Raw genomic sequence first — 26142 nt, 5'->3', positions numbered from 1 at the left:
GCTGCTCTAGAGAAGTGAAAGGGTAACTTATCAGAGGAGGGCCGGTTGGCATGGTGTCAATTCAGGCTTAGTCACCAGGATCTGAGATCAAACATGAGAGCCTGGGAAGCAGCCGCTCAGGGCCCCTGTTCTACTCCGTGCCCATGCCCACCGCAGGCTCTCTGCATCTGAGCAGAGGCCCAGCTCCTGGCCACTGGTCCACCAGTGCCGCCGGCCCAAAGGCGGGGGCAGGGGGTCTATCTGCCAACAGGGGTTCTGGGCATCCAGGGGGTGACAGGCTGTGTGGGGGTGGAGAAGCCCACCTGGGCCTCAGTGAGAGGGGCAGTGGGAAGTCTGAGAAAGGCGAGGAAGTGCTAGAGAAACATAACCCCAAAGTACACCTGAATGAAAAAGTAAAGCCACGGTGTCGGCGTCTAGTTCAGTCCCCTTTCCCCCCCGCTTGCCCGCATCCCCCTTAACTCCCCGATGTGAAGAAACCTTTGCCCCAGCCTCACTCAGAAGTGCTCCTTCAGCCCCACACCAGCCATCCTGTGGTCCACCCCGTAGTGATACTGTTTACACCCCACCCTACCCACCCCGCCCAGGCTATTTTCGCTGCTACTTCCTTCCTCCTGCTCCTCTGACTGTAGATTCCTGGCCTCCTTGCCTCAGCTCTGACCCTCCCCCTCCAGCCATACCGTTTGGTGCTTCTGTACAGTTCCCAATGCGTACGTGTGGGCACACGCACGCACACACACGTGTGAGAACAAAGAAAGATCTTGGGAGGCCCTGACCACTGAGGAGTGGGGGTGGGGACGAGCCTCTCCTTCAGTTCAGTCGCTCAGTCGTGTCTGACTCTTTGCGACCCCATGGACTGCAGCTCGCCAGGCTTCCCTGTCCATCACCAACTCTCAGAGTTCACTCAAACTCATGTCAATCAAGTCGGTGATGACATCCAACCATCTCCTTCTCTGTCGTCCCTTTCTCCTCCTGTCTTCAATCTTTCCCAGCATTTTCCCCAGACTCTCTCCTTTGAAGACACCTAATCTGCATCTCTCCACCTACATCACTTCACGGCAAACAGATGGGGAAAAAACGGAAAAAGGGACAGACTTTATTTTCTTGGGATCCCAAGTCACTGCAGATGGTCTGCAGCCATGAAATTAAAACACGCTTGCTCCCTGGAAGAAAAGCTATGACAAACCTAGACAGCATATTAAAAAGCAGAGACACTACTTTACCGACAAAGGTCCCTACAGTCAAAGCTACGGTTTTTCCACGTATGGATGTGAGAGTTGGACCATAAAGAAAGCTAAGCTGCCGAAGAATTGATGCTTTTGAACTGCGGTGTTGGAGAAGACTCTTGAGGGCCCCTCAGACTGCAAGGAGATCCAACCAGTCCATCCTAAAGGAAGTCAGTCCTGAATATTCATTGGAAGGACTGATGCTGAAACTCCAATACTTTGGCCACCTGATGAGAAGTGACTCATTGGAAAAGACCCTGATGCTGGGAAAGACTGAAGGTGGGAAGAGAAGGGGACAACAGAGGATGAGATAGTTGGATGGCATCACCGACTTGATGGACAAGAGTCTGGGCAAGCTCTGGGAGTTGGTGATGGACAGGGATGCCTGGCATGCTGCAGTTCATGGGGTTGCAAAGAGTCAGACACGACTGAGCGACTGAACTGACTGACTGATCCACTTGGATGACAGGGCAGGGCCCTCAAGATTAGGCTCAATGTAAAGCAGAATTTAATTTAAAATAGAAAATTAAGCCTATAGTTTAATATAGTTCAACACTATAAATCTGCACAGTAGAAACACCCTCCTCTCTTGCTGCTGTTTTTAGCCAGCAAGGAAAATGGGGGCTGCCAAGACCTTCCAGACAACGGGGGGAAACAGAGACTCCAGTCTTGAAGGGCACAAACAAAATTTTGCCCACACCAAGACCCAGAGGAAAGGAGCAGTGACCCCTACAGGAGACTGGGCCAAAACTACCTGCTGGAGCTGGAGGCTCCTATGGAGGCGGGCCAGCAGGGGCTCACCACAGGGACGGGGGCACTGGAGGTGCCCCTTGGCATAAACCCTCTTGAAATTCACCATTAACCCTACCATAAAGCCTATAGACCCCAGGGCTGGGTGGCTTCGGGCCAAACAACTAGCAGGGAGGGAATGCAGCCACACCCATCAGCAGAAAATTGGATTAAAGCTTTACTGAGCAAGGCTCTACCCACCAAAGCAAGACCCAGTTTTTCCCATCACCAGTCCCTCCCATCAAGAAGCTTACACAAGCCTCTTAGCCTCATTCAACAAAGGACAGACAGAAGAAGCAAGAAAAAGCACAGTCTCACAGCAGCTAAAACAAGCCCTATTATAGAAAGTTAATCACGATGAAAAAGCAGAAAGTGATGTCTGAGATGAAAGGACAAGATAAAATCTCAGAAAAACAACTAAATGAGGTGGAAATAGGCACCCTTCCAGAAAAAGAATTCAGAATAATGATAGTGAAGATGATCCAGGATCTCAGGAAAAGAATGGAGGCAAATAATGAGAAGATGCAAGAAATGTTTACCAAGACCTGCAAGGACTAAAGAACAAACAGAGCTGAATAATACACTGGAAGGAATCAAGAGCATAACTGAGGCAGAAGAACAGATAAACGACCTGGAGGACAATCATGGAGATCACTGCCACAGCTGAGAATATAGAAAAAAGGATGAAAAGAAATGAAAACAGCCTAACAAACCTCTGGGACATTAAACGCACCAACATTCACATTATAGGGGCCCCGGAAGGAGAAGAGAAAGAGAAAGGAGCTGAGAAAATACTTCAAGAGGTAACAGCTGAAAACTTCCTGAACATGGGAAAGGACTTCCTCAACCAAGTCCTGGAGGTACAGAGAGCCCCAGGAAGGATAAACTCAAGGAGGAACACACTGAGACATACGGTAATCAAACTGACAAAAATTAAAAGAGAGATAAAATATTAAAAGCAGCAAGGGGAAAATGACAAATAACATATAAGGGAACTCCCATCAAGCTATCAGCTGACATCTCAACAGAAACTACACGCCAGAAGGGAATGGCATGATATTAAAGTAATGAAAGGGAAAAACCTACAACCAAGAATACTCGACCCAGCAAGACTTGCATTCAGATTTGATGGAGAAATCAAAAGCTTTCCAGACAAGCAAAAGTTAAAGAGAATTCAGCACCACCAAACCAGCTTTACAACAAATGCTAACTTCTCTAGGCAAGAAACACAAAAGAAGGCAAAGACCTACAGAAAATAAACCAAAAACAATTAAGAAAATGGTAATAGGATCATACATATTGATAATTACCTGAAATGTAAATGGATTAAATACACCAACCAAAAGACACAGACTGCTGGGTGGATAGAAGCATGCACGTATGCACTTCTGCTCACCACATCACTGCCTGACCCCACAACTTGCATATAATTATTTTATATTGTTAATCATGTGCCCATTATGGCTTGCAATCGTAATTATCTTTTATTGTTTGTCTGGCTATTGATTGTGAAAACTGATAAACATCTTTTACTATTGTGATTATGTAACTATTACTCAGTTAATACCACTGAATCATGACTGGTCAACAGAAAAATAACAGAACTCTATATATCACCAAAACTAGGATCCAACAGAAAACCTGTAATCACTTTTTAAAATCCAGACGCATATCAGAATCACCTTGAAATTTTCTGGAAAATCAAAATACTCAGGTACTGCTTTTTTTTTTTCCTCTAGAGCTCCAGATACGTTTCTAATGAGCAGTCATGTTTAAAAATGACCAGCTTATGTGATGATCTTTTACTTTTATCTAGTTTGTTTCACTTTTTCTACTTCATATTCAGTGCTCCCATTTCATTTAGTTTATGTTCTCCAATTTCTCTGTCTCTCTTTTTTTGATGTTCTTTCTTAAGCCTTTATCAAGTGCAGTAGAAAAGCTTTTGTATACATATCAGTTCAGTTCAGTTGCTCAGTTGTGTCCGACTCTTTGCAACCCCATGAATTGCGGCACGCCAGGCCTCCCTGTCCATCATCAACTCCCGGAGTTCATGCAAACTCACGTCAAACGAGTCCGTGATGCCATCCAGCCATCTCATCTCCTGTCGTCCCCTTCTCCTCCTGCCCCCAATCCCTCCCAGCATCAGGGTCTTTTCCAATGAGTCAGCTCTTCGCATGAGGAGTTTCAGCTTTAGCGTCATTCCTTCCAATGAACACCCAGGGCTGATCTCCTTTAGAATGGACTGATTGATCTCCTTGCAGTCCAAGGGACTCTCAAGAGTCTTCTCCAACACCACAGTTCAAAAGCATCAATTCTTCGGCACTCAGCTTTCTTCACAGTCCAACTCTCACATCCATACATGACCACAGGAAAAACCATAGCCTTGACTAGACGGACCTTTGTTGGCAAAATAATGTCTCTGCATTTGAATACGTTATCTCTGTTGGTCATAACTTTCCTCCCAAGGAGTAAGCGTCTTTTAATTTCATGGCTGCAATCACCATCTGCAGTGATTTTGGAGCCCCCCAAAATAAAGTCTTGACACTGTTTCCCCATCTGTTTCCCATGAAGTGATGGGACCAGATGCCATGATCTTAGTTTTCTGAATGTTGAGCTTTAAGCCAACTTTTTTCACTCTCCACTTTCCCTTTCATCAAGAGGCTTTTTAGTTCCTCTTCACTTTCTACCATAAGGGCGTTGTCATCTGCATATCTGATGTATACATATAAATATGTATAATATATATTTTAGAAAACTTATGAATTTTTGCCTAACTAAAAAAATTATGGCATTTTGATTCCACTTGTTTGACTTAGTATGAATAGACTGCTAGATTTCTGATTAAAAAACAGATATGCAACAAGCAACAAAGGTCCACTACACAACACAGGGAGCTACAGTATCTTGTAATAACCTCTGATGGAAAATAATTTCAAAAAATACCGTATGCATGTTTATGTAACTGGACCACCTTGCTGTGCACCTGAGACACTGTAAGCCGACTACACGTCAATAAAACACATTTTTTAAAAAACAAAACCAAGATAAACCTGGAAAACAGCTCAGAAACACCTTTTAAACAAAACAGGCAACTACCATACCATCCAGAAGTTGTGTGCTTTGGCATTTATTCCAGAAAGGTGAAAGTTTATGTTCACAAAAAAACCCTACACATCAATGTCCAGAAAGGCCTGCTACGTAATCAAAACCTTGACGCCACCCAGGTGTCCTTCAGCGGGCGAAGGGCTTCATCACAGTGCGCCACCAGCAGCAGGAGCAGGGCGTGGCCCTGGGAAAGGACAAGCTGCTGAGACACGTGGACACCCGGGTGAAGACCCAGGCGAGTCGGCCGAGCAGGGGGAAATGCACGGCTCACAGGGGCGCGCACTCTGTGATTCGGTGGATGCCGCATTTCTTGAAATGACAGAACTACAGAAATGGAGACTGGCCCACGGCTGGGGGGAGGGACGTGGCTGTCAGAGGCAGCAGGAAGCCCTCATGGCCGTGGTTCCCTGCTCTGTTATCGGTGTCCAAAGCCTGGTTTGTTGTCACTGGGGGAACCTGGGTGAAAGGGCACACAGGATTTCTGTGTTATCACTTACAACTGCACGTGAATCTACAATCACCTCTAAATTTAAAGTGTGAAAGTGAAGTGAAAGTGAAGTGGCTCAGTCGTGTCCGACTCTTTGCGACCCCATGGACTACAGCCTGCTAGGCTCCTCCGTCCATGGGATTTTCCAGGCAAGAATACTGGAGTGGGGTGCCATTCCCTTGTCCAGGACATCTTCCCGACCCAGAGATTGAACCTGGGTCTCCCGCACTGTAGGCAGACGCTTTACCCTGAGCCACCAGGGAAGTCCAAATTTAAAGTTTAGTTACAAGTAAATAAATAAACTGCTGAGGGGCTTCCCTCGTGGTCCAGGGTAAGAACCCGCCGGCGAGTGCAGGGGACACGGGCTCAATCCCTGCTCCAGGAAGATCCCACATGCTGCGAAGCAACCAAGCCTGCGTGCCACAACTACTGAGCCCGAGCCCCAGAGCCCACGTGCCGCGGTGACTGAGCACGCCCGCCCTGCAGCCTGGGCTCGGCAGCAAGAGACCACAGCGACTCGAGAGCAGCCCCACTCGCCGCAACCAGGGAAGGCCAAGAGCAGCAAGGAAGACCCAGCACGGCAAAAATCATACACCTTTTTTAAAACAAAAAATACAAACAAACTGTCGCTGAGATCTTCTGCTCCTACTGGTCTCATCTGATGGACAAGAAGGGAGCAGAGGGGTTCAAGGTCACAGTCCAGACCCACCACCCGGGGAAAACTGTCATTCTGGCTCAATCAGCTCTGTGGGTAATAGACTCTGGAGGGGCAGGCATGTTTCTGTCCTCAGGTCACTGAAAATGGAACAGAACTCGCCATGCCCCGATCTCTGAACCCGGGGTGACCTGGCCCTCCCTCACCCCACCCCGCCAGTTCCGAGAGCCAACCAGGCTCCCCACGAGCCCCAGCTGAGTGCCTTGGCCACAGAGGGGCCCCAGCTGTCCCCTCTGCCACCCCCATCCTGGCACCGTGTCGCTCTCCTGTCGCTGGTGACAGTCAGCGAGCACTGTGTCTGTGTCCCCACTCGCTCAACCCCTCTGGAGCGCTGACAGGTCCTGTCGTCTGTGGTGGGCTAAGCACCCAGCGCACAGCGCCACTCAGCAAGGATCTGCTGAATGAAGCAGAGAGACCCTCTCGACCCCTAAAAAGCCAGTCACGTGAGGCCAGGTCTGGCAAACAAGGTGGGTAAAAAAAACACGGAGTTTAAAAAAAAAAAAAAAAAGAGCGGTGCTTGATGCCCTAGATCCTTTATGCAACAGATGGGCTCCCTTAAAAGAGCTCTTAGAGGCTCTGTGGGGTCCCAAGACCCTCTGTGGAGAGTCTCGCTCACCCTGGATCTAAGGGTGATCAGATCAGGAATTTTCCCATGTCTTCAGAGAACTGTCAAGCACCACCACCTCCAAGGGCTCCCTTACGGCAGGGCTGTCTGTGTCAACCGAGTCCCCTGAAGGGGAGGTGCGCATGCTCAGTCATATCTGACTCTCTGCGACTCCATGGACTGAAGTCAGCCAGGTTCCTCTGTCCATGGGATTCTTCGGCAAGCACACTGGAGTGAGTTGCCATTTCCTTCTCCAGGGCACCTTCCCGACTGAGTAATCGAACCCACGTCTCCTGCACCTCCTGCACTCACAGGCAGATTCTTTACCACTAAGCCACCTAGGAGGGAAGGGGGCTGTTCGCAAATCCCCCATGCCCAGACCAGTCCTGCAGTGTCTTCAAAGCCCCGGGTGATCCCAATATCCAGCAGAGCATCCGGCCTCACAGCTCAGCCCTAAAATAAGTCTATGAATAAAGCGTACTTTCCTGGGACCCGTCAGGTTAGACTCACAGCTATAAGTCACACACAGGATGCACAGAAGCAAACTAAAATTTCAACCCACAGGGACGACTGTTAAGCTGGCTGCTTTCTCTCCATCCCTGAGTGTTCAGATGTTTCTACGTGAACATCAGGAAAATGTCCAGTGGCCTCCCAGGGCACACCTGCAGTGCTCTCTGGGGTGGGGGTGGGCAGTACTGTGGAGACAGGTGGCCAGGACAGTGGCTGAGGTGGGGAGAAGCCCTTTCTTCAGCCTCTGACAAAGCTCTTCCAACACAACCGTGGGTAGAGAAAGACGTTCCCCCCTGATGTTCCTCTTCATCATCCCAGTTGAGGAAAAATGGGAGGAAGTGGCCAGCCTTGTTCTATCATTTGCAACACAAAGGTGGGGATAGGACGTGGGGAACGGACAGACCACACTCAGCAAGGCTGAAGCAGCAGCCACCGTGGGTGATGGGACGATCCAACTCTCAACCTCCTGTCCTACCGCCCCGAGGACGGCGGGAGAGGCCCACCGTGCAGAGCCACAGACCCTGAAACTGAAAATAGGCTCTCCAACCTCTTGATGGTTTCTCATGATCCTTTTTCTTTGCTAAGTCACTTCAGTCGTGTCTGACTCTGTGTGACCCCATAGACGGCAGCCCACCAGGCTTCCCCGTCCCTGGGATTCTCCAGGCAAGAACACTGGAGTGGGTTGCCATTGCCTTCTCCAATGCATGAAAGTGAAAAGTGAAAGTGAAGTCGCTCAGTCGTGTCCGACTCTTAGTGACCCCATGGACTGCAGCCCACCAGGCTCCTCCGTCCATGGGATTCTCCAGGCAAGAGTACTGGAGTGGGGTGCCATTGCCTTCTCCATCCTTTTTCTTAACCACAGAGAAATCTTTTTAGGAAATAATCTCTCTGTGGTAACGAAACACTTTTATATGTCTGCTCAGTTTCACTTCAGTTTCCTTTTCCTTTTCTGTTCAAAATCAAAGAAAACTGAGATGTGTGACAGCAGCATTTACAGTCAAGTTCGATTAATACTGTGACTTCTGCCCATCGGTTCATCTGTGAGCAGGGCTGGCAGAAAGGATGGTCACCCGCAGCCTACAGCGACCTCTCAAGGGTGTGACTTTTTTTTTTACTTTCCTCTTTCTACTTTAAACAATGTGTGAATCATTGCAATAAGTATGTATAAATTTACAGTAAGTTACTTCCCTGGTGGCTCAGACGGTAAAGCATCTGTCTACGATGTGGGAGACCAGGGTCCGATCCCTGGGTTGGGAAGATCCCTTGGAGAAGGAAATGGCAATCCACTCCAGTACTCTTGCCTGGAAAATCCCATGAACAGAGGAGCCTGGTAGGCTACAGTCCACGGGGTCGCGAAGAGTCGGACACGACTGAGCGACTACGTTCACGTTCATGCTTTAATTAAAAAAATAACTGTTAGATATTAATAGAACCAGAGGGGCAGAGGCTCTAGAGAGAGGCTGCCTTTGTTTAAAGCAAATAAAACAATGAAGGTCTTCTACGTGCACTTGTCCAGGCCGAGGGGCGCTTCCCTCTCTCCCGGGCGGCTCACACATCACCACAGAACATTCTCACAGAACCCACACGCCACCTCAAATGCTCAGGTCACTGTTTAACTGAAGGAGGGGGGAAAAAATAAAGTTGGTTAAGAAAGAAAACAGACCTAAACCCCCCTCTGGGTGACACAAGCTGTGTTACAGACCAGGCACGGGGCCCCGGGGCGTCCCGCGCGGCCAGCACTGGGGGGTGCGGTGAGGCCATGTCTTCCAAACCAGATGCTTCTCCCGACTCTGGCTGGCTGGTCGGCCCCTTCAGCTACACCGTTCCTTCCTGAACACTCGGTGGGTACACTTGCTGATGTTTCCAAGCTAAACCTTTTTATGGAAAAACATAGAGTGGTCCTTCCTCCATAATAGAGTCCTTATCGTAACAAAGTCGATGTCGTTATTGAATTATGTTAGCAAATTTCAACGAAATAGATGGAAATCCTTAGTCGTATTAGAAGTCCTTTAAATGCTGAAAAGCCAGGAAGGACTCAGAATCTGTGCTGGGAACTAAGATAACAACCAGGTTTGGGATGAGCCTGGTGGTCCAGTGGTTAAGAATTCGCCTTCCAACGCAGGGGACGAGGGTTCGGTCCCTGGTCAGGGAACCAAGATCCCACGTGCTCTGGGACAACTAAGCCTGTGAGCCGCAGCCACTGAACCCGAGTGTCACAGCTAGAAGCCCACACGCCACAGCGAAGCTCTCTCGTGGGGCCAGTAAGGCCTGACCAGGCAAAATAAACAAGCAAACACTCAAAACACACACCTGTCTTCTTGCCACCAGGCTCAGAGGCCTAGCATTTATGCAAAGTCAACAATCCCATTTTATTTAACAAGCAAACGTCTTGTCCGGCGGATAAAACGCTCTCTGCCAACGATCGTGGTCATGCTGCTCCCGGCCTGGCGCCCCGTTCTCCTCAGACCTCTGCCCTGGCCACGGCTTTGGCCCTCTTTTCGGCCTCAAAGCACCAGTCTCACTCACGGATCACCAGGCATGAGGCATAACCTACACACCACTGGATCCATCCACTTAAAAAAGTGTCAGACCCCAGGGCGAACTGCACCAGCCCTGGGGGGTCTACACCCACTACCTCCTTGTAAAGAACCCCTTTTTTAAACACCCCTGGAGTCCCCTAAGCCGAGTGCCTGCTGTCCTGCCAGAGGCCCAGCTGATGCAGCTGAACCGGCTTTCCCCGTAGCACACGGTAGCATCTGGGCCCTGTCCTGTGGCCTCACTGAGCACACCTCTGGTTTTACCCTGTGTTGTGGGTCACTGTGCTTATTTACCCGCTTATTCATTCACCTGAAAAAGCATCATCTGAGGCACTGTTACTCGCTGGCTCTGGGCAGGGCAGGCGACGGACATGGGGGAACAAGCAGGCAGAGACCCTGCCCTCACAGAGCGCCAACTGACTGAAGACAAACGAAACAAAGCCACGCCAACACCACCACTGCGTCACAGCTCCTGGGAGTGACCGGGGCTTGTGGTGGGCTGAACAGTGGTTCCCAAGAAGAAATGTCACATGCTAATCCCTGGAACCTGGGGATGTGACCTTATTCAGGGAAAGGGTCTTTGCAGATGTGATTAAGTTAAGGATCTGAAGATAAAGAGATCACCTTGGATTATGTGGGAGGCTGGAAACCCAATGACAAGCGTCCTCATGCGCAAGACACACAGGAGAAGATGTAGAGGGGAGAAGGCTGAGAGAAGACAGATGGGGACGAGTGATGCGGCCACAAGCCAAGGAACCAGCAACACCAGGAGCGGGAAGAGGCTACGCGTGGGTTCTCCCCTAGAGACTCTGCAGGGAAGGAGCGTGGACACCCCTGATTTTGGACTTCCGGCCTCCAGAATGTGAGAGTATAAGTTCTTCTTGTTTTAAGCCACCGAGTTCGTGTGATGTGTTATGGCGTCCACAGGGAATGAATCCAGGGCTGGAAGCTTCCACTTCCCCTCGAGATCCTCTCTCCATCCTGCTCTGGGTCCTGGGGAGGCTGCCTGGCTGAACCACAGCCACCACGTGCCTTCTGGTTCCAGCTGGACTCAGCGATGGGAACGGAGGGTGGGAGGAGCCTGAAAGGAGGAGGGGGTTCTCTGGGCCCCCTCCCTCTGGGGTGGCTGTAGGTGACCTCAGCCACCACCCCCATCCAAAGCAGCCCTCTTGCTCCTTCCCTTGTTCTCCACAGGCTGCTCCATCCCTCAGGCCTGGAGGTGGGACGCGCACACCTGTGGCCAGACCTGCACCGGCCCTGGGGGGGTCTACATCCCTGCCCCCCAAGCTGAGTGCCCCATCTTGCCAAAGGCCCGACACACAGAAGTGGAATGGCTTTTCCCGGGGCATACAATGACATCTGAGCACACGCTCAGCCTTCTGATGAGAACATCAGGCCCCTGAAGAGGAGAAGTGTGTCGTGTTCACTCCCCCTTGCCCAGAACGTGACACGGCACCCAGTCACCACCACCTAGCACTAAATGCTGGTCCCACTGGATCTGGAGGACTCCTGACTGCTGTGGCCTCGGGCCACTGCCCGTCAATTGTTAAAACCTCGCTAAGCTGTTCTGAAAATTAGCTTCTTTGAACGTTTATAATACATTTTTAAACAGTTAATGTCACAGATAAATGCTCGCTATTACAAACAACCATGTGAAACTATCTGCGCCAGGAGTGCAACAGTTTGGGAGTGAGACGCAAAAGGAGGACACTGAGCTGATGACGGTGATGCTCTGAAGAAAAATCCCCCACCCCAGTGCAGACATCAGACATGCAGCACAGTGCACTCATCAGACACCAGTCAGCTTCACACAATCCCTTCTCTTCAGCCGAAAGTCAGCCCTCCTGGAAAGCCTATTAAAATGTGGGAGTAAAGTTATGATTGTGATGGCCTGCTGCTGCTGCTGCTAAGCCGCTTCCGTCGTGTCCGACTCTGTGCGACCTCACAGACGGCAGCCCACCAGGCTCCCCCATCCCTGGGACTCTCCAGGCAAGAACACTGGAGTGGGGTGCCACTGAAGCCACTTATTTCACATATCTTTTTTTTTAATCACTCACAAACTCCAGTACCTAGACTATATGAATCACGAGAGCCACCAAAACATGTTTCACACAGTGGCTGGCTCCTTTCATTCATTCATTCAAAAAATACTTAAGAAGCACCATTACATGCCAAGCTGGGGGAGACAACAACCAGAATACAGTCTGTCCTCCTGAGCATCAGTCTCCACGTCAAGACCTCCTTGGAGACAGGCCCTGGGAGCTGAACACCACCCAACTCCAGAGGGCACCGTTCACTCTGCACTGCAGCCCGGGCTGCATTTGCTCTTCAAATAAAAGGCCCTGGGGAGGAAAAGTGGGGGAGGGGGAGTCAAACAGATGTGAATTTAAAGATTTAGGTAAGATGAGTTATTGGTGGTGACAGGAAAGCTTCACTCGCCAGCACCTGTTCAATGTCCAACGAACATTCACTGCACGCCTGGCGCTGTGCCACCTTCTCGTCACATATTATCTCCATTTAACCCTCTCGGTGAGCGTGAGACAAATCTGTTCCCATTTTACTTGGGAAAAAGGAAATTCAGTCTTAGGGAGGTTGAAGAGACCACCGCAGTTCCAAGTACCTGGAAGGAGCTCCGGACCTGCAGCCTTCAGTGTGCGGACACTCAGCCCCAGCGTCTTCTGCACGATCGCACCACCGACTGCGCGACAGCAGCCTCTCTCCCGCAGAGGCCAGTCTATCGCGCCTGCCACCACGTCTCTAAGTGCCAACAACCGCCTAAACTCCCTTCCTGTTTATGTCTCCTATTTATTTTTTTATATTTTCAAACACAAAGCAAAGCAAAGGTTAAATATAAATGAATCCCGGGTGCCCTTCTCCTGGGTTTGACAATCAGCAACATTTGCCAACCCCATTCCATCTGCCTGTACTCCTCACTTTAGGGAATGTATTTTAAAGCAAATCTCAGCATAGTATCATTTCACCCTCAAAATTACTATGTATCTGTAAGGCATAGGAACTTTTATTAACTCTAACTACAACACCATAACTACATTTACTGAAATTCTTTAGTTTCACCTTCTGTGTGGGTCGGCCTGCATTCCTCTATGAGCGTTCTGCCTCATCTGTTTGAGTATCTGAAATAACTAATATAGGAAAAGCAGGATAAATGTGTGATTTCACCACCCCTTCACTTTTAAAACCACTTTTAGAAGGCTGAGTTAGTGCTCCAGCAAACTCTAAAAACAACCAGCAGGCTTTTTTTCTGGAGGTACCATTATTAGGTAACAGATTTTTAACCAGCTGTCGTCATTAATCTTTCCAGTGCTCAAGTTGTTCACAACCAGTGGGAGACACCTCGAGCTGGCTCTCAGGCTGACACCCCCCGGGCCCTGACAGCTGCCCTGCTCTCTGCTGAAACAAGACGTCCCAGACCCATCTGTACGCATGGGGCCCCCAACCCAGACTGGTCCTTCTCAAAGACATACTGGTTCCTTCTGGTGGGAAATTCATTTTGATTTGAATCTTTTCTCTCTAAATAAAATTAAGCAGAACATTATTTTTAATACAAAGATACAGAACGGAAGAAATCTCAGCCTTTTGTACTTCCTACTAGGAACGTTCAGGTTGCATTAAGACTTTAAACACAGCAGGCTTAGGGATTAGGTGATAAAAAGGTCGGCGTGCATTCAGCCAGGTTAACCTCATTCCCTTTAACTGTGCTATATTTCACCGAAGTTGCATGCAATTTGAGTTTAGGCTTAAATACTAAAGGTTATCAGAACGCCCAAATTCATCTTTCATTCAGTGAAAAGATGTTCCCAGTGATGCACTCACTTTATCAGTTTTCCAATTAAAGACAGCCTCTCAGGAGGAGCCTGTAACCCAAGCCTACACTATCCCAGAGGAGACTTGCAAACGCAACCCAATGTGGCTTGATTTAACCTAAGTACTCCTTGAGTTTTTATGAAAAACTCAACAGCTGCTGAGTTGGACTGTTTAACATGCTAACAAAATTAAGAACCTGAAAAAAAAAACAAAAAATACAGTTAAAGAACTGGAGAACAATCTGAAACTGTTCTAAAATACAACAGTCTCGTGGGCTGTGTGAAACCATCTCCAAGGCTACAGCCTACTCGGGAAAGGACATCTGCCAGCTGCTTATCAATGTTCCACCAAAACAACCACTCAAACAGAATGTATTAGACTAAAAAAGACAGCTATTTCTGACGGCAGATACCAAAATCCTTCTTGCTGACAGAAACTTGCTGTCCTTAGAAAGCAGCAGACGAGGGATGCAGACTCGACCAACCCTTTCCACATGGAGCTGGCTCGCATCTTAAAACTGAGTGTTACTCACTCTAAGTGCAAAACTGAACACAGAAATGCAAAAAACTAGGCTTGAAAGTAAACGGAGCAGCTCCAAGGAAGAAGTCGGTGGTCTCCGCGACACACAATTTGATTGTTCTCTACTTCTGGCAGGCACAACACACCAGGGTGTTCTGTTGGGCTTTTTTTTTTCCCCAAAAGACTTACTTCCTAATATTTAGAGGAAACTAAACAAGATATCCCCACTCCCTGGACTTGCGTGGACAGCTGTGCCAATAATAGCCGCTACCCTCCTGGCGTCATGGGCCTTGTATCCTGGGGACTCAGGGTGGAGACAAAGAGGGCTGAGGAGCAGAGGCAAGATGGGACCCAAACAGACCACGATGTGACCTGTCTCCATCCCTCACCTCCTAAAAGCAAGGGGCTTGTCACACCTGCACCCACCCTACTCCTACGGAATCAGAACCCCACCGCAGGTGAACCAGGAAAGCAGAGAAGCCCTCATTTCATACTATCAGAACCAGTCAGCTCAGCTGCTGGTTAACTGAGCAGTTTGGTTAAAGTGGTAACTCACTAAACACTTAGAATTTTACAGATCTTATCCATGTTTTTCATTTAAGGCAAAGGTCTTTTCTTAGAGATAAGGTCCACCAGCTCAAGTTTCAGAAGTTCCTCATTCAGACCACAGCCTCTCTGTGGGGAACTTAAAAAAAGACACTGGACAAGCAAGATGAGAGCAGAGTCCTTCTGGAATCTTCAATTTCCCCCCAGCAAGTCCATAACTAATTCACTAGCTTTGTTTTTTTTCCTCTAGTGAATCACCTGTTAGCCCTCAGCTTACAGGTTTTTTTTTGTTTTTTTTTTAAGATTTTTCTGATGTGGACCATCTAAAGCCTGTATTGAATTTGTTACAACAGTGTTTCTATTTTACGTTTTTTGCTTTTTGGCCAGGGAGGCATGTGGGAGCTTAGCTCGCTGACTAGGGATTGAACCCTCATGCCCTCTATTGGAAGGCAAAGTCTCAACCCTTGGACGGCCAGGGAAGTCCCAGCTTACAGTTTTCATACACGGTTCATCAGTTGCCATAGTATTTAATGAAATCATGTAATTACTATAACAAATAAAATCAGAATGAACAGGTCTGAGAGCCAACACACTTGACTCTGGGTAATTACTCGGTGTGGGAGCCGAAATGCCCGGGGGATCTGACCATGACGGAGGCGGGTGGGGCGGGGAGGCATCAATCACTGTATCTGATAAAGGGCCTGTATCTGATAAAGGGCCTGTATCTGATAAAGGGCCTGGCGAGCGCCAATTACTGGAACACTTTAGTTAAGTGGAGGGAGGTCAACTAATAGATTCTACTGTAATTTTAAAATCCAAATCCCTCCTCCCCTTCCCAAAAGAAAGCAGTCTATGGAAGACAGAACTTCTAAACTTTGCTTTTCTCATTAGCAGTTCCTTGCCAGCACAACCAACCAAAGCGTTCACTTGTTTAGTGAGAGCTTCGGGGTTTTCCCCTCTTCGTCTCCTCTTAACCACAATCTACAAGAAAAGTATGCATGAGAATATTCTGGGATCGTCTTTACACAGGTGCAAGTGAGAAAACGCCTCTCCAGGAAGATCTGGGTGTGTATTAAGACTACATCTTTAGAAGACGTTGCTTTTACATGTAAAATATATCATGAGATGAACTTTCCAACACCTGACTCAAAAATTCAGTTTAATAGATAAGGTTTACTCTCACATGACTGAAATTATTCATCTTCTGTTCAGTATGAGAAAATGCTATTCTAACAAGTTTTTTTTTTTTCTAGTCTGTGGGTAGAGAAAGGGATTAGTCAAAGGAGAATCAGTTACTCTAAGTTATTCTACTTAAATTTCATACACACACACAAAAAAACTGCAATTATAACTGATACAGGGAATAAAATTTCTAACTAAAAAAATCACCAGATACTTAATAATTTTTTGAAAATAAGTCATTCTTAAGTATTGATATTTTAACAGATTTATGTTCAAAGATGTTAACTGCAATATAAATTATGAAAGCAAAAAAAAAAGAAACAGTACCTAAGGGACTAGTCACATAAATTGTAGCATCAGTTCAGTCACTCAAGTCATGTCCGACTCTTTTTGACCCCATAGAATGCAGCACGCCAGGCCTCCCTGATCATCACCAACTCCCAGAGTTTACTCAAATTCATGTCCATTGAGTTGGTGATGCCATCCAATCATCTCATCCTGTCATCCCCTTCTGCTCCCGCCCTCAGTCTTTCCCAGCATCAGGGTCTTTTCAAATGCATCAATTCTTCCCATCCATCAGGTGGCCAAAGTATTGGAATTTCAGCTTCAGCGTCAGTCCTTCCAATGAATATTCAGGACTGATTTACTTTAGGATGGACTGGCTGGATCTCCTTGCTGTCCAAGTTGCAGCATACCCACATGATTAAAATATAAGTCGCTAAAAATGTCATGTAAGAATCTTCTGACAAAAAATAAGAAAATGCTCAGAGCATAACTTCACAAATAAAAAACAAGACAAAAACTCTACAAGCAAAATTATCCCAGTGGCAGAAAACAAAGAAAACATACAAAATGTTTAACAGTATTTATCTCTGAGTGGTGATATCACACGTGACTACCTATTTCTTCTTCATAGCTCTGTATTTTTTAGTTTTTCTATAATATAAATGTTAAAAATGCAATTTTTAAAGGTTTGATCAATTGGGATCAGAAATTTTACACACTATATATACTTCCTTGCCTTCTCAAACAGAGTGATGAAAACAGGACAGCCTTTGATGGCACAGAATTGTCAGTATCAAGTAGAAACAGTGCCCTCTGTGATAAAAACATGCTCCTGGGCCACGAAAGCAGATGGCTGCATTTATGACCTTAAATAAGCAGTTGCCGAAGTATGCCCAGGGGACGTAGCCCTACCAGACTGATTAAGTGTGGGAAATACTGCAATACATACTATTAATAGCTGTAAGAGAGAAACCAGACAAAGCAAAGCAAAAATAAAACCCCTCTTATTTAACCAGATTCCCCAAATTTCTCCACCATGGAAGCTTTTTAACGTAATCACCATCAAAAGCCACGGAATTAGGCAAACCCTACCCTAAATCAAACAGCCCCAACCACTTCATTAACAACTGCTGAAGCTTTATTTACTGGGCATTTATTAAACTGTCATGCACCGTGTTCCACAGTTTACAAACACTGTCTTATTTAACTCTCCAAATGTCTCTTAAGGATGATATCTTAATTCTCCCATTTTAAAGATGGGGAAGGCAATACTTAGGAAGGTTCATCTGTGTCCAAAGTCTCCTAGCAACCCAAATCCTGTCTTAACCACTATGCTTAACAGCTGATCTTCCATTTTTGGAGCAGCTTCATTTCTTTCTTGATGGCGTATGATCAGCTCTACTAGTTATCTCCTACACCCTGGAAAAAATCTGCCACTGACAAGCCAGAGGACCAAGCGTGTCGTTATCTGAGTTGTGTGTAAAGCAAGACTCAGCAAACTGGGCACTGAGTTCAGTGTAAGACTCCCCGCTAAGAGATTCTGGCTCACTGAAAAAAATTTTTTTCTTCCATCTTCTTTCAGCCTTCTGATTGATCTCTCTGCTTTCTGGTCTTACCCCCTCAAATCCATCCTCCTCTGGCTGCCTGAATCATTTGTATGAATCACCAAGTGTGACTGCACCACTCCCAGGCTTAAAACCTTCCCTGTGACTGGAAGGTGAAGCCCAAGCCCTCTCTGCAAGCGTGGGACCGTCTGGTTTCTGCCGGCCTCTCTGACCCCGTCCCCTCACGCCCTGCCCTGGTCCCTCCAGCAAGGCCTGCGACAGTCCTGTGCACACGCTGTTTCTTTCCTCTGTGTCTCCGTTTGTGGGGCCCGGAAACCCTTCTCCCTCCTTACCTGGCTAATGCACCCTTGCCATCACAGCTCCTGCCGGTCACCCTGCCGGTCACCCCCAGCCCTGCAAAGGCTCTCCGGGTCTCCCTCCCACTAGGGTGTGCCCTCACCCCTACTGCAACCCGGGTACATTGGGATCGGCTTACGTGCACCAGCGCGATCCTTAAAGATGAAAATTCTGTGGCTTAGCAGTTTCACTTCCCCAAGGTGCTCCATGAAGGTTGAGTAAACACATAAACTTCCTCAACCTCAGCTGTGCTCACATTAACGAAAGCCGCTTTCTGATGGCAAACGTTAATTAGCACTTACTCTGTCCCTCTGCCAACCCTGGCCCTGGGCTATGGTATGAAAATAACCTCAGGGCGCCATTAGCTAACCTTGGAGACAATAGAAAATTTGATTGGAAAGGAACATTAACTATGGCACTGCTTGTAATGTAACAACCACGTGAATATCTGCTTTTCACATACACTCTGGTACGATGGAGCGTGTTGCTCAGTTTAAAAGCTTTCCCCCGGTGCACTGCGAGGCAACCTACTGACAAGAGCGTTCCACCCATGGCTCTCCTTTCCCTCTTCCCTATGAAGAAACTCAGAATTCTCCTCCGTCTTCATGCCATTGGGTAGGATGGCTTTCCTGAATGATGATGGGATGTGAAAACCCCCTGGAGCTGAGGAAGGAGATAAACCAGCTAGCGTGTTCTGAGCCTCAGCAATCACACGCGTGAGCAGAGGCTGACGCACGGGTCGTTACAGACACCGGGCCCTGCAGCCTGGCATGGCCCCCTGAGCGACAACCTGCCAAATGCTGTGATAGAAGCCGAATCTACGACTGAGCTGACTGGGCTCAAGAGCACCTCGACTGCACGTGTCCTGAGGTTCCTCCTGACCAGTGTGTACAGCACAGGCAGCGCAAAAGGAGGCTGACTTGTCTGTAAGGAGTCATCAGACCCGTTTCTCCTTGCGCCTCCACGGCACCCGTTTCCTTCTCCCAACCCACCGATGATAAGCCCAATGGCCTTTTAAACTTTTATGTTCCCCTTGATTTCAACAAGTGCTTGGAAGAGGTTACTTTGCTCTCAAATTTGTATCTCTAAGCAAACCATCCCTGAGCTCCAGAACCGCAGTCAACTGCCCACTGCACGAAGCCACATAACTGCCTTGCCTGTCCCCTATGCTGGGCTCCCGCGGCCCCAGGGACCACCCCCCCTCCTCCAGCCTCGCTCTGGGCCCTCCTTTTACTCGCTTTCACTTAAAGACCAGCTAGCTCCACTCACTCAGGAGCACTAACTGGGCACAGCCTATGTGCCAGGCCTGTGCTAGGGTGCCCAGGACACAAAGAATGGAGCCCCTGTGCCAGGCGGGGACACAGGGAAGCAAGTGACTTACAAAATGTGTGTCAAGTGCCACCAAGGAGGCACAAAAGAGGCTAAGGGGCCGTGTGTCTGTGACTGAGCGGGAAGAGCGTTTGGAAGGCAAAGCTGATGGGGCCCCTCAGTGGGCAGCTCCACGAGGGTGGGAAGGGGTTCGGAAAGCTGGTCTGCATCTCCCCCCCAGAACTCTGGCTCGAATCCTAACCTCTTCTCGCCTGGTCTTCCGGAACCCCCCTCGCCAATCCAGCCCACACTGCAGCCAACACGGCCTTCCTGAAGCGCTCCTCCGATCATGCCGCTGCCCCGCTCCAAAGTCACGGAAACTCAGTGCTTCCAAGTGGGTCGCCACCCAGCTCCTGCCCGGGCTCTCGGCCTCGTCAGCTTTATTTCTTGTCACTTCCCTTCACACTAGCAAACCTGACCTGGTAACTCACGAGTCATGAAATCTGCCCTGCTCGGTGCCGGGCTCAGCCACCTTCCTGAGCCCTGACTTCTGTCAAAATACAATTTAGAGAAATAAACACCTAATTCAAGACAGTGGCTCCCTGGCTGGGGGGTGGCGATCACGCTCAGGATGGAGCACAGAGGTTTGCTCTGGCTCGGTCGCATTTTCCTCCTAAGCTGCTGGCAGGTACACATATGTTCCTTGTGTCATTCCACACCCTTATAGGAATTACATCATTTATTTTCTTAAAGCTTACCCGCCTATCAAAGTCCATCTCTTGCAGTAGGAACCTAATCTAGCCAGAAAGGCCCTCTTCATCTGACATTCAATGTTATTTACAATTCATGTCTGGCCTTTCTCTTATTCTTCCTCTAAAAAAAATAAACAAACGACTGTGGTAAAATATACACAACATAGGCCTTTCCTGGTGGCTGAGCGGTGAAGAACCAGCCTGCCAATGCAGGAGATGTGGGTTTGATGTCTGGGTTGGGAAGATCCCCTGGAGAAGGGAATGGAAACCCACTCCAGTGTTCTTGCCTAGAGAATCCCATGGACAGAGGAGCCTGGTGGGCTACAGCCCATGGGGTCACAGAGAGTCATACAGGACTTTCCGACTGAAACAACAGCATACACAACACCATTTCAACCGTGGGAGCCTGCCGGGCGGCCACACCATCACCTGTCCCATCTCCCCAAACCGAAGCCCCCCACTCTCTCTTGCTGTAGATGTCTGTGCACTGAATCTCCCTAAGTCATAGTACAGAGATTATACACGATCCACGTCTCTGCCTTCACAGCGCCTCACACAGCGAGTGCTCCACAGACACGCACCTGCCACGGGATCGTCTTGAGACAGCAGCCAGGACATCATGCCTTTTAGTTGCAGCAGTAACAGCCAATAACGACAGCTTACTCAGTGTTCACTCTGTTCCAGGTACCATGATAAGTATCCTAACAACTTCTCTGATTTAGCCCACCTGCAACGCTATGGAGGCGCTTGCTGTTATTATCCGCTTTATTTTCAACGAGGAAACTGCAACTGGAAAAAGACTGAATACTTGCCAAAGGTCACGTCACTGGTAACAAAAGCCAGTTCTGTACTGTACCGCCCCCACTGCGCTTTTAATCAATAGAGAGGAAGTAGACAGCAATTAAGTAAAATAAGGGATCGGATTTCACGTAAGCCAGCCTAAACAATTCTGAAAATCTCTCCAAAGAAAGGCAGCCACCCTCTACCAACTTCACCTGCTATGCCACTTAGCCTCACAAGAACCCTAAAAGGCAGGCCTGGCCACTGTCCTCACTTTCCCGGGGACGCACTGAGCTGGAAAACAATGAAATAAGTCAGTAAAGTCGCAGCTATAGTCTGTCCACGAAATCTAGATGCTTTCTTTGAAAAAGAAAAAAGAGTCAGCCAGTATTGGATTCCAGAAAATATTCTGGGACACAGTAATGTTTTCCTCGAGAGTTAAAGTCATAGGTCCATGGAAGAGAAGATTTAAACATAAAAGCTGAAGCCTGTATATATATATACAATAATGACTGGATGACAGGAACAGAAACATACTCCAGTAGTAGACACTCAAAAGGGTTTCACATCTCAGCTTCTAAAAACCAGTCCCACCAGCGTTCAGAGCTTGTTTGAGGAAGCAGTCCCTGGTCGGTATGCTTCAAAGAGCCATTATGATTCATGCAGTAGCTTCGCAGCCCCACACAAATCACCCCAGAACACGCCTTAGGGAAACAGCTTCTTCCAGACCAGGCTCTTGAGTTTCCACAGAACTGTTTCTCAGATCCTCAGAGTTTTTGCGTGTGGGCAGTTTCACCTGCCACAGGAGCAGAGTTCCTGAGTTTGAAGTCTTAGTGAATCCTCAGCTAACACCAACTCGTCAGCATTTCCTCCGAAAGCACACTGGGAAGAATGACCCAAGAGGTCCGGTTTAGCTGCCTAATCCCCTGAGCGATGGTTCCTTTTAAGGGAGTGCCCTGCAAGTCCAATGGGGTTAATGTGGACAGACAGACAAAGGCCCATTCCACTGCCAAGTAAAAATAACTTGACATAAAAATAAAAACGTGTGCATAAGAAATATCAGCCCAGAGCAAAAGGAAAGAGCTGCCGATCAGTAGGAACACACTACATTTTAGAGAACTGCACGCAGACAAGAGGAACAGGAAAAGAGAAACCCACGGGCAGGGAAAATGAGAATGTCTGCTGCTCCAACACAATTTGACTCTAGTTTCCAGCTGGACTACAGCTCAGATGCCACAATTAAAACAATGTAAGTGAAGCACAATACACAGCTGTATTTAAACCCAACAGTGAATGCCTTCAAAACCTAGCCACACTTTCCAGTCTCCACAAAATAGCCCCTCAGGCTTGAAGAAGCCTTACTCTACAATTTAAAACACTTCCTTCTGCCAATTAAAAAAAAAAAAAAAAGCCTTGGTTTAGGGTAAGAGATCTGCGCCTGAAAGTCCTGTTCTATTTACTGTCTCATTCTAGTGCTACTGAGACAATCACTAACCACAGAAAGCTAGAAAAAAATTTTAGGCTAATAGCAAATAAAAATCTACTTTAGATTTTTGAAATAAGACCCTATTATCTGGTTGGGATGACCTTATATGCATGATTGTCAGTAATTGTTCCAAAAAGAGAACTACAAATTACTAATGCAATTACTCTTTATTGAACACTATTAATACGTACCATGTTAAGGACCTAACCCTGGAAAAGGAAATGGCAACCGACTCCAGTATTCCTGCCTGGAAAATTCCATGAACAGAGGAGACTGGTGGGTTACAGTTCATGGGGTCCCAAAGAATTGGACATGACTAAGCACTCACACAAGGACCTCACACGCACTCTCTGATATAATCCCCAAGTCAACACTAAGAAGTATTTTCACTGAACTTGGTGGTCGATGGTCCAGTGGTTAAGAATCCGTCTCACCAATGCAGGGGATACAAGTTCGATCCCTGGTCTGGAAAGATCCCACAGGCCACAGGGTGTCTGAGCCCTTGTGCCGTAACTATTGAAGACCGAGTGCCCTAAAGTCTGTGCCCCATGAGAGAAGCATGTGGGCAGTTTCTCTGCAATGAGAAGTCCAATCACTGCAACTAGAATAGCCCCCGCTCACCACAACTAGAGAAAACCCACATGTGTAAACCAAGACCCAGCACGGCCAAAAATAAAACTAAGAAGTATATTTTTTTCCCCACATATCTTTCCCCAGCGGCGGCTCAGAGAGGTGAGGTGACCTGCCTGCAGTCACACAGCTGGGCAGTGGCCAGGCCTGGCCCAGAATGTATAATTCCAGAGCCCAAACGTTCTTTAACACCAGATCATAAACACGCCATCTGGTCAAAGCTATTTCACAAATATTTCCTTCTGTCTCACAGCCACCCCCAAATAAACCAACTCGCAACATTAGGAGCTGAGTGAAACTACCAGGGCCAGAATGTTGGTTGTTCACATCACAGCCCTTCCCTCAGAAACGCACCACACACACCCAGGGCAACAGGACTTTCGAAGGGTCACCATGGCTGGGTGAGCTGTCTGGCTAAGGCAGTCTGGTTTTCACGTTCAATTTCCTTGTTTTAATAAAAGCACTATAACCTGAAGAACAAACCTCTGCTGAGTAATTTAACTTAATCACTTGGCCTAATCAAGAGAAGTTGGTCCTCAGTATTTGTATGAGGTACTCTGGGATGAAGATCATCTGTACTAAGAAAAAAAAAAACAGAAAAACACCTGCTAGATTAATCTGCCTTTCCCTTTAAATAGTAACCTACGGTGTGTCTCAGACAGAGGAAACAGGTAAAGCTGTCCTAACAGCCTGAGTCGGCAGACTGACTTGACTCCACAATCTTCCCTCCACTAAAAGGCACTTTACTTCGATTAATGTTCTACTAATATAACTACAGTACTCTGTCCTGAAACTGGGGAGTCACATATAATAAAATTAACTTGTAGGCAGTGTTACACATTAGAAATACATACCTATCATTTTATTATTAAACTAGAAAGATGCCTGCAGGCAGTCAACAAAAGGTCTCCCGGCAACTGACAAGCAGAGTTAACTAAGCTAAGATTTTCTTTCTTTGGAGACATGAAACTCTCATTCAGTCAAGAAAGATGGATTTTGTCACTTATTCTTCTCTTAAAAGGAAAGCGCCACATGGAGACCATAAATGGGGTGAATTGCATCTCAGAGCAATGTTATATGTGCCAAGTTACAAAGCCTGTGAATACAAGGGGTGGATTAATGGAAAGACTGATACCATCTTACTACAGTGGCCTCTCTGTAGCTCCGGACAATGATCTGTTGAGGGTTTTCCAGTGATTTTGAATGTGCAACCTCCATACAAGCCCCCTTTTAAGGGGGCTGGCTCAGTGCAGAACAGTCAATCCTTTTGCAGAAAGCAAGCCAAAAGCCCCCACACAAGCTTCTGGGTGAGAAGCTTGGCCCTGTAGGCGTGGGAAGGCTCAGACTTCAGAGACAAAAGAGTAAAAGCAGGAGGTGGGCTGGGGAGAGCTGGCTGGGCCTGGGTCTAGCAGCCTGGAGAAGACCCAGACTCACAGGACTGGACTTTCGGGGAAAGAGTTCAAAAGGGCTGGGGGAAAAGGACAGAAGAAAGCACACCAGAAGCGAAGTCAGTTACCCCTGAGAACAAACCCTGCTACAAGGGATGGAGTGAGATCTCCAGAAACAGCAGTGGGCACACCTTGCTGAGACGGGGCAGTCTGTCTACTATCAGAGGTGGGGGTGGGCTGTCAGCCCCTGACCTCCAGTTTGTCTCCTAAAAAACAACTTGGCCCCAGCGAGGAAGGACACTATGGGGCAGAGCCACCATACTAGAATTACCACATTCCCTTCTTCTACGGGGGGGGGGGGGGGGGGGGGGGGGGCATGGCATCCTTCTGCCAACCCACAAGACTGGAGGTGAGCCCCCTGGGACAACACTGGCAAGACGCCTTCCAAACGAAGTCAGACCCGGAACAGGCTCTCTGACCCTAAGGATCCCTCAGATAAACGGCCAAATCAGATCTTAACCTAGGTTAAGTCCGCTGCCTCGCGTCTCCCAGCCTTGGAGACCCCTCCCCACCCCTAAGGCCCATCTCAGAACCACCTCTCAGATTTAGCTAGACACTGCCCCCAAATCCATCTCGGAACCCCCGATCCTTTCCCATGATTCCTATCTAGCTAATCCACTCAGCCCCTCAAAGCCTATCCTCAGATCCCAGTAACTATTTCCCTGTACCCGTCAACCCTCCCCTCAACCCCAACCCCTGCCCAGACCTAACCCTCAACCCCTCAGTCCGGTCTCAGGCATCCCCAATCCTCGACTACCGTCCCCTCGACCCATTCCAACCCAGTCTCGGTCCCTCAATTCCCTCCTCGCCTCCCCAAACTCGGCCACAGCCCTCCACGATCCCGAATGCCCCTTCCAGGCTCCCTAATCCGCGTTCCACTCCGCCTCAGGACCCCTCCAGCCCCCGCAAGCTCTGTCCACCCAAGACGCTTTTCCCAGCTCCGCCCCAGCCTCGGTCCCCTCATCCCCAACCCCACCTCAAGCACCCCCCTCCCCAATTTCTCGTCCCAGTCTCCTCAACCCAACATGAAGCACCGCGACCGTCTCCGCCTCGGGCCACCTCCAGCCCGCCGCGGGCCCCCGGCCCCGCGCGCGCCCCTCGAGGCCCCGCCGTCGCCGCTTTGAGCTGCCGCTCGGCTCACCTCCTCCATCTTCTGCACCATCTCTGTCAGCTGCCCCTCGTCCTCCAACAGCTCGTTGAGCTGCACCAGCGACAACCCGGCGAACCGAGCTTCGCTCGCAGCGCCCGCCATCGTCCCGTCTCGGCCGCCGCCGCAGCTCTGGCCGCCTGGCTTCGCGGACCGGAAGCGCCGCCCTCAAGGCCCGCCCCCAGCGGGGGGGGGCACGTGACGCCAGCCGTGGGCCCTGACGTCATCGCCTCGCGGGCAGGCGGACATGACGTCGCAGTCTGGGCACTTGGCAGGAAGAGTGTTAGGGGCTGGGGTTGTCTCTGGGAAGGGTGGGGGCTTCTAAGGGAAGGGACCTGGAGATAGGCTTGGGACGCACTGGTC

General features: G+C 48.6%; 1 protein-coding gene across 1 annotated transcript in view; it reads right to left on the bottom strand.

The window, feature by feature from the left end:
* Positions 1-25907, bottom strand: part of VPS37B (VPS37B subunit of ESCRT-I) — a 30988-nt gene extending 5081 nt beyond the window's left edge. The window contains exon 1 of the mRNA XM_052654755.1: positions 25774-25907. Coding sequence (XP_052510715.1) covers positions 25774-25884 — 111 coding nt within the window. The 5' untranslated portion in view covers positions 25885-25907. The remainder of the gene's footprint in view (positions 1-25773) is intronic.
* Positions 25908-26142: the final 235 nt, after the last annotated feature.

The sequence above is a fragment of the Budorcas taxicolor genome, chromosome 17 (assembly GCF_023091745.1).
Source record: "Budorcas taxicolor isolate Tak-1 chromosome 17, Takin1.1, whole genome shotgun sequence".
Classification (NCBI taxonomy): Eukaryota; Metazoa; Chordata; class Mammalia; order Artiodactyla; family Bovidae; genus Budorcas; species Budorcas taxicolor.
This window is presented reverse-complemented; position numbering and strand designations above follow the sequence as displayed.